Here is a 9,804-nt window from a genome sequence, read left to right as displayed (position 1 = left end):
ATGAGGTGTGTACAGTATAAATGTAATATGTTTACCATTTGGTTTGTTTCTACATAGAAGAGAAGCAGGAATACTGTCAAAGATTGTACTGAAGGCGCTTACAGTCTTGCAGGATTTGTTGTGGACTGATCAAATCATTATCGTGTATGTGTTTTTTTTTCTTGTATGTGTTTGCTGCTTACATGGACAAGCCTACACAAAGTATTTAAATGCCGTATTACGTCAGGAAGACGTACAGGTGTCATCAGCAGCCTAGCTTGCGTTCTGGCTAAATACCACAAACAGGTTTAGGCACCTCATTCTCAGACTTGACTCGGAAGCTACACACTTCTTCACCTGAAACTGACTGTAAAAGAGTAAGTTCAAATAATTCTTTGTTTTTGTTTGTTTAATTTGCTTCATTTAAATCTGAGAATAGTATGCCACTGTTTTCCAGTTATTAAGATATGAGAACTAAAAAAAGGGAAGAGATAGATCTTAATTTTTTCTTAATCTTCATGTTTAAAGTTGCCCTGTTAGTATCTGAAAGTATAACAATGAAACATTTTTTTTTTTATCACAAATAGTTACTTACTAAAAACTTTATTAAGACATATTTCATTAAAAGTTACATTCTTAAGACAATAATGTAATAAAACATCAATAAATGTAATTAACATCATACAAATAAATGTAGGGAAACAAAAGGAATGAAGGTAAAGTAAAACAAAGCTGCTACTTGTATATGAAATTGTTAAGACTACTCACTCTACATCAACAACTTTATCTGTTGATGAATGCAGCACAGACAGAACCTAATATATATATATAAAAGTCAGTTTAGTCAAATTATAACTATAATACATTAGATAAAGTTCAAATGTGTTTGACCTACTTATGAGTAGCATATAAGTGAAATAATGTCCAATTTCCTGTTTAGGATTAGATACCGTATGATTATGAGCATCACTGATTACGTTATATTATTTTCAAATACTTTAAGTTTTCTTTTATTTTGCAGAGGGTGTCTGTGAATGTGTTTCAAGCCCTGGATGTTTATCTTCTTGGTGTCTTGTTAAATACCTTATAGCACTATATTTACATTCTGACACTGATTGCTAGAAATCAGGAATGTCAAACTCATGTGGAACTATAACTAGATGTGGAAAATTAATCTCGTGAGACTTGACAGCTACCTGAGGCATAAATGAAGTAATGCCACTGGTTCGTTTTAATAACTTTGAAAAAACCTTATAGTTGTAGGTTTGTTATGGGAAGGAAAAAAGCACAACATGGAAATTGAAGGTACCATAAAGTCAAAAAATGTCATCTGTTACTATAATTATCCACTTTTGCAATTGAAGGTGAAAATGGCATCAGTGTCATCCAGCTCTCATCTCAACAAAACTGTGCGGCAGCAGTACATGAGCCTGCCTCAAGGACAGAAATGCCAGGTCACCTACATCTGGATTGATGGCACTGGAGAGACACTTCGGAACAAGACGAGGACTCTAGACACAGAACCAAAAAGCATAGAAGGTGAATGGCATTTTTAATAAGCTCTAACCTTTATGGGTGAGAGGCACTTAGTCTAAAACTTGACATCTCTATTAACGTAGTTATCAAGTTAATCAGGTTTCACTTTAAAAAAGAATGTGAACACTGACGCCTAATCAGAGGAGTAATAAGAAGTCTCTATTTTTAGAAATACCTGAGTGGAACTTTGATGGCTCAAGCACCTACCAGGCCGAAGGCTCCAACAGTGACATGTACCTCATCCCGGTCTGCATGTTCAGGGATCCAATCAACCTTGACCCCAATAAACTGGTTCTCTGTGAGGTCCTGAAGTACAACCGTTTACCTGCTGGTACATTTTTTTCAGTCCATGCTTTTTTCCCTTAACATCGTCTAAGATCACAATAATAGACTGCTCTGACTTTTATTTTAGAAACTAACCACAGAGCAAGCTGCAACAAAGTGATGGAAAAGGTCAAAGAGCACCGTATTTGGTTCGGTATGGAACAGGAGTACACACTTCTGGGAACAGATGGACATCCATTTTGCTGGCCTCCAAATGGATTCCCAGCACCCCAAGGTGACCGAGCTGTCATTTTTTTACTGTTTTTTATACAAATACTGCAGTGACAAACCAATTGCCAGCTTGTGGTAAATCCTTCTGCTATTATCTGGGTCACGGGGAGTGTGGAGTGAAGCAATATCCCACAAAATGATACACATTTACATTTAAGGTCAGAGAAGCAGAGGTAATGACAGAATTTCTCAGAAACAAAACAGACACTTTCCAAGAATGACAGGGTATGAAATCAGACAAAAGGAACAAAACCAAAAGTAGACTAGCACAGCTGATACGTTTCTAAACTTTAACAAAGGCTTTCACATTCTTAAGGAGCTTGTAAATCCATTTAGATTCTCTGAGCACCACACTTCTCTTTCCCACATGTTATCATTATTTTATTCAAGTTAGCACAGTGGTCAGTGCTATACAAAGGATTTCTGTAAAGTTAGAAAAGAAGTAGACAAATCATTTCTCAGACACTTCATATTGTAAATGTTTGTAATTTTTGTCTGAAAACAAGCATCACAAATGCACTTTTTATAGGCTCAGAACCTAAATGTTTATAGCCGTCGTACAGTTTTCATACAGTGTATCTTGATATTGTGGATTTTCATTTGTGTCATCATGTGTCATCAGGTCCTTACTACTGTGGGGTGGGGGCCAACAGTGCTTATGGAAGGGACATTGTGGAGTGCCACTACAAGGCCTGCCTCTATGCTGGGATCAAAATCTACGGTACTAATGCTGAAGTTATGCCATCTCAGGTAAGTGAAAGTACTATTCCAATACATGGCAGTAGCACTTTATAATAAACATAGCTAATAAAATGTATGTAATATTTATTAATCACTGGTTACAATGTATTTTGTGTTTCTTTATGCCATTAACTTTTCTGCGATCTTAAGTTTTGGTTTGTAATAAATCTTTTATTACTACTCAATGAGCCTTTTCATTATAGGGCATCACAGAGTTGTTTTATTCAGAAAAACATGAAATAATTAAAAACTATTCTTATCTTCTAGTTCTCCTGCTTTGGATTTCTGCCAGTTGGATTTTTAGTTTCTTGTTTCTTTTTTATAACACCCAGAAAAGGTTGCATCACATTTCTTTTGTTCCCATTGCATTTTTCTTTTTGCGTCGACGAGATGAGTTTTGTGACATTGAGATGGGTAGATGGGTACACCTCCCAAACATACCACGCATAACATGACTTTCTATGAAATACTCACGCTGCTACAATCCAGTGATGCCACACAATAAAGAAAACAGTCTCACCCCAAACTCGACATAGAACCACAATTCCTGAACTTAACCAGCTAGTTTAAAACAGAAAATAAAATGATAGTAAAAGAGAAAGTAACAAAAGGCAAAACAGCACAACCTCCCTACTGAAATGCAATTTAAAACAAGTACTATAAAGTCAGCTACAACTTTATTTACAATTTATTAGCTGTCCAAATAAAGTGGATGACTCAACAGTATTTAATGACCACATACAAACATTAGTTATGACTTTACAGTTAATTCAGACAATGTTAATTTGATATAATACGATGACTAAATATTGTTATATATTACAAACATATGACATATTTATGAGACAAGCTATTTATCCCAGAACTTGGGGAAATACTCTGGTACAGCAGCCAAAACATTAAAAACAACCTACCTAAAAAATATAAAAAACAATATTACAAAACAAAATTCTTCAGAGAAAAATGAGCTCAATAACGGAGAAAACACTGATGAGCTCAAAAAACTGAAATATAATACACAGATAAATATGAAACATACATATAATTTACAAGTGATTTCCAAGCAAATACTAGGGCATTAGCAAATGTTACTCATTATAATTTCTTTGTTTTCTAACAGTCAAAAAACTATCAAATTGAAGTTAGCTAAACGTATCATTTATTAACAGTGTTAATGTTTTCACCTCGAACATTTCCCTCTTTTCTCTGCATCTTTCTTTTTCTCTGGCTTCAGTGGGAGTACCAGGTGGGCCCCTGTGAGGGCATTGAGATGGGGGACCATTTGTGGGTCTCACGTTTCCTTTTGCACCGTGTCTGTGAAGATTTCGGGGTTGTAGCAACGCTGGACCCCAAACCCATGAAGGGCAACTGGAACGGGACTGGTTGCCACACAAATGTCAGCACCAAGGAGATGAGGGAAGAAGGAGGACTGCAGTAAGTAAACTCCAGACTTTCAAAAGATACACATAAAAAAGCTCTTCGTTGTACTACAAAAAGGAGTACCAGTGGCACATTTGAAAAGCTTAAAAACAGCTTGTATTTTCTTATTATTTTTTATTTTAAGTATTTCTTTAAATTAAATAAAATGCAGCACTATATCCCCTCACCAGATACTTTATTGGATACTCTATGTATGCAATAAATTCGACTCAAGAAACGGGAAGAAATTATGTGTTTTTTTAAGTGGCTGACTGCTAGTAACAAATTACCCAAAGATACAATTTTAAATTGGTTCTTTCCTAAGTTGTGGTGTAGATAAGTTATTCCCTTAAGTGAGATTCATAGATAAAAGTCTTCAGTGGCTTAACAAAAATCCAAAAAAAACATTCTCTGAAAATGATCAAATACAAGGACTGGACTACAAAATGATTTTAAAAAGCAGTCAATATCCAGAGAAAAACTTTGAAAGACCTTCAGAAAACCTGGAAAACTGTTGCTCAAGACCTTAACCTTAAAAATTACAATAATGTCTTCTTAGAAGCAAATATGAAGAAAAGAGTGATGCTGTCTTAATCTTTACTAATCATGCTTAAACAACTGTTCACTGATGCTCAACATACTGCCTGATGAATTATCTTCTAAAACAGAGTAATAAGAGGAAACCTCAGTAAAAATACATGTTTCTTTGATGGCAGGTACATTGAGAAGGCTATTGATAAGCTGGGGAAAAAGCACCCTGAGCACATTCGTGTGTACGACCCTCATGAAGGCAAGGACAACATCAGGCGTCTCACAGGTCTCCACGAAACCTCCAGCATCTACGACTTCTCTGCTGGAGTGGCCAACCGAGGTGCCAGCATCCGCATCCCACGGCAGGTGGGGCAAGAGAAGAAAGGGTACTTTGAGGACCGCCGTCCCGCAGCAAACTGTGACCCGTATGCAGTGACGAAGGCCATCGCCATAACCTGCCTTTTGGAAGAAGAAGAAAAAGGAGCCAAGTAGTAGAAAAGTGCTGCCTTTTTTAAAATTATATAATTTGTATAACATAGATAATATATATAAAATGTATAAAGCAACACAGACCTGTCTGTGAGTTAACTTGAACTGGAGTAAAAGGATTCACAACAAGATGAAGAAGCCTGGAAGTAGATGTATGTTTTTCCTCTGAGCCTCTATACTGCTGCAAACGATTACTGCTCACTATGCTCCCTAAATTATTATTAACTGCTACTTTAAACTTGTGCTCCATCTGTAACCGCTGAGGAAGTGAAATAAAGATAATGGTGCTATGATTGCCTTCTTATCTATTTATGTCAGAAAGTCTCCATATACTTCACTTGTCATTGGTATGACTGTTGTAGAAATGTCCTTACATATTAGTGAATTTGTTGTTAGCACTCTTGCTGAGTACCTAAACCTCAGCTGGCATCATATGTATCATCCAGTCTGGCTTTGCCTTACTCTTATCCAGTTTTGCCTCCAGTGGAACAGGCTGGCTGTACTGCCACTTTACCCACTTACTGCCAGAGATACCACTGCTTCATCCTGATAGCATACCTATTTCAAGTATCAACGTGATGCAGCTGCTACTTTTGGGCTCATATGGGATCTCCAAGCTTGCCCTATCTTGTTTTACCACTGGTAAGACATCTGATTTCTCTCTACTTAAGGTGGCTTGGGGCAACCATCTTGGTAACCATACAAATCTGAAATAGCAGTTCCTCCTTCCAAACACTTACAAACTAGCCAAAGTACATTCTGCCAACCTGATCTCTCCACAAATAAGTGGTGTGGGACCCAGAAGCCTTTGATAGTTTTGCTCGATGTGTTGTGTTATGTGCTTTTCATGTAGATAAGCTACTGCGAAAGGGACCGGTTGCTATAAAGACAGGTTTGTTGAGCACAGCCTCAGTCATTCCACTGACGAGTGGAACTGACAAAGCATATACACTGCCTGGCTGCATGTGAAATCACAGGCCAAGCATATCTCCAGTGGGGGAGCTGACATGCTTCAGGATCAGACCAAGCAAATTAACAAAGGCAAAAAGATGCGGGGACACTCGTCCTCTGTTTACTACAGCAGCCAATGAAGCACTTCCACTTCCCCGCCAAAGTAAACACTAAATAAAACCTTACTGCCAGTACTGTGAAATTTTGATTTATGAAAACTGAAGCAAAAAACTGCCTCCCCAGAGCCTGGGCCTAAACATTATTGATACACTGTGGGATCATCTCAACAGAAAATGAAACACAATGCAGCCATATTCCAACAAACAGCTTTAGAAAGTGCTTCAAGAAGCCTGGAGAGCTATTCCTGAAGACTGGTTTCAGAAATTACAAGAAATCTTGCCTAAGAGAGTTGTATTTCCATTTATGTTTGCATATGATTGAACAAATCACTGCTCCTATCTCCAATTTTCCAAGCAAAATATAAAGTAATGAGGGATGCTTCAAGACCTTTGCACAGCACTACAGTTAAGGCAATAAGTCTGATCTGTGTTAGCAGAATCACAGAAAAATATTAATCTTAAAATAATAAATAAATAAATAAACCAGATGTTGAAGCTTTTTGCACTTGTCCACCAGATGGAGCTATTGGAGTAATTTTCATTACCCGCATCTTCTTCAACAAAACAAAACCTGTAATTTACCCAGTCAGAGGTCAACGTGTCACGGTGACTTGTTAGCTGGCTCTTTATGAAGGGATAAGAGTGGAGTGGTTTTTAAAATATTTAAGGATTTAACCACAAAATAGGGGGAACCACGATCTTTGCAGGCACATGGTGAGTGTGTTCTGACGTTACACCCACATGGATCCATCTCAGGTGATGCTGGGCGTACCTAACATATGGTGTTAACATCCTATCATGTTACTTACAGACATGCAATCGCCTCATTTGCCGCCTGGCACCGTCAAAATGATTCACGATCCAAGCTGTTTTTGCAACATGAGTAAACAAACAAGGTGAAACTGAGAACAAGAAGAAGAAACAGTGAGATTCTTTGAACTATATTAGATGCCACCACATAACAGATTTCCATGGATACAGGCAGTAACTTGGCAACTATGGTGTTTTGTCTGTTGTCATGGGAACACTTTTCTTTTACTGAGCAAAAAACCAGCCTGTGTGTATGGAGGATTAAAACAGCCAAATTTAAAAATATAAATAAATAAATACATAAGTGAATAACTCAGCAAATAATTTAATTTAGAAAATATGTATATTTCTCGAGGCATTTGAGGCATGATTCTGGCATTAAATCACCAACTAGCAACAAGCTGAACCTAATTTTCATTCTTAAAAGTGTATTAACTGTAAGGTCAGGTTAGGTAAAGGCTTGATATAGCTGCGACAGATCTATCACAAGACTCACACAGAGAAACAGACAACCACGAACTCTCACATCCACACTTCTGACCAATTTAAGTTCACCAATTAACCCAACAAGCATGACTGTAGAGGAAGAGGAACAATGTTTTTTATGCAACACATTAAGCCTCTTGAAAAAAACTCAGTGTGTATACAGTACAGACGGTCTTATCTGTGAGCCTTTTATACACAAACGCGATCAAAACATTTACATCTACAGCTCTAATCACATCACTGAAGCTACACAATGAGACAGGAAGTATAGTCAGGGATGGGAAGTACCGTCTCAGTGAGAGGAAGTATGCACTGAAACAGAAAGTGTGCGAGCAGTGGGGAGGGTTTTAAGGTGAATTCATGCTAATTCTCCTCTTGGGTTTTGTGCGTTTCAACTTTGTTAGAGGGAAAGAAACCAAATCAAAATTATGCAAATTTTGTGGAGTGTGTTGTCAGTGTGAGTGAACTATTTTGTTCAAATTGAATGATTTGTTTTTCTTGGGTCAAAGACTTTCCAGAAACCTTATATTTTTTCACATGTAGCCTCTGTCTACTTGTTGCATATGCCCAAAAGACTATTCACTCATATTACCGCCGCACACTGATTCAGGCAAGAAGCACAAATAAGAGGGCCTCAGCAGCTTTCTTTTGTGTTGTGGTGTACTTCAGTACATGCAAAGTTCAGGAATGCAGCTCTTCTTTGGAAATTTCTCAGACACTGTGATGCAACCTCCTTTCTGGAAAGTACCATACAGACATTTTCAGCTTTCTTTCATTCATAGAGGTATTCTAACAGTTATCTCTAGAAGATGGTTCACACAACAACAACAAATCAAATCAATTTATTTATATAGCACCTTTCACAGGATAAAAACCACAAAGTGCTTCACAGTAATATAAAACAGAAATACATAAAATACATCAATAATCAAACATACAGCACAAATCTAATTAAAAGCCTTAAGAGTCTTAAGCTGCTTTTTAAAAGAATAAATACAATCAAGGCAACGTAAAAATGGAGGGAGAGCATTCCACAACCTGGGGGCCACCGCTCTAAAAGATCTATCTCCTCTAGTCTTAAAACAAGTTTGTGGGACTACCAACAGCCTTTGATTAGAAGATCTCAGGCTGTGAGAGGGAGCGTGGGGTTCTAAAAGATCAGAAATGTAGGCAGGGGCATCACAATTCAAAGCTTTAAAAGTCAGTACCAAGATTTTAAAATGAATTCTCAAATGTACTGGAAGCCAGTGTAATGAACGTAACACTGGTGTAATGTGCTCTCTTTTTCGTGTCTTAGTTAAAAGCCTTGCAGCAGCATTCTGGACTGACTGGTCAAGATTCCTTTTGCTTAAACAAAGATAAAGACTGTTACAATAATCTAAGCGAGATTAAATAAAAGCATGAATAACGATTCCTAACTCAGATTTAGACAGCAAAGTTCGCAGTTTGGAGATGTTTCTTAACTGAAAAAGGTCATTCCTAATTGACTGGCGAGAGTGTTGTTCTAGGGACATGGCAGAATCAAAGATCACACCTGAGGCTCGGGTGAACAGATGAGCCAAGAGAACCAAGGTGCTGTTTGATTAGAGATATCTGGTTGTCGGGGGCAATAATTAATGTTTCTGACTTCTCAGAGTTCAACTGTAAATAGTTGTTCCCGAGCCACTGTTCTGTGGAAGCTAAACATTTAATTAAAGAGGACAGTTTATGGACTTCCATCGGCTTAAAAGAGCAATAGAGCAGAATATCATCAGTATAGAAGTGATAAGACACCTCAGGGAACTGCCTGATTATAAGTCCTTGAGGTAACATAATAATAATAAACTTTATTTATAAAGCACAATAAAAAACCAAGGGTATACCAAGGTGCTTGACAAAAAATAAAATAGGAAAAAGGAGATGGGAGGGAAAAGAGAAAGGACCTGGCACGTATAAAACCTTGACAATCATAATATATAAAAGTAGTTCACAAGCATAACGGATAAAAATGTAGCAACGCACACCAAATGTTAACTAGGTGGGAAAGCAAGATTAAATAAATAAGTCTTCAGCCGTGATTTAAACAGTGGCATAGAGCCAGACGCCCGGATAGCAACAGGAAGATTGTTCCATAAGACTGGGGCAGCTACAGCAAACACACGGTCACCTCGAGACTTCAGCCGAGAACAAGGTTGCTCCAGAAGAAGTT

At 37.5% G+C, this 9,804-nt stretch overlaps 1 protein-coding gene across 1 annotated transcript; it reads left to right on the top strand.

Annotated features, from left to right (window-relative positions):
- LOC102775582 (glutamine synthetase-like) lies at positions 1 to 5,543 on the top strand. The gene is made up of 7 exons (XM_006803524.3): positions 1 to 356; positions 1,344 to 1,518; positions 1,685 to 1,846; positions 1,928 to 2,074; positions 2,693 to 2,820; positions 4,046 to 4,245; positions 4,947 to 5,543. Exons 2-7 carry the CDS (start codon positions 1,350 to 1,352, stop codon positions 5,251 to 5,253), a joined length of 1,113 nt encoding a protein of 370 aa, XP_006803587.2. The 5' UTR covers positions 1 to 356; positions 1,344 to 1,349; the 3' UTR covers positions 5,254 to 5,543.
- Positions 5,544 to 9,804: the final 4,261 nt, after the last annotated feature.

The sequence above is a fragment of the Neolamprologus brichardi genome, chromosome 7 (genome assembly GCF_056152115.1).
Source record: "Neolamprologus brichardi isolate AB-2024 chromosome 7, ASM5615211v1, whole genome shotgun sequence".
In the NCBI taxonomy this organism is placed as follows: Eukaryota; Metazoa; Chordata; class Actinopteri; order Cichliformes; family Cichlidae; genus Neolamprologus; species Neolamprologus brichardi.
The sequence above is the reverse complement of the archived record's forward strand: the minus strand, read 5'-3'. Positions and strand labels throughout refer to the sequence as shown.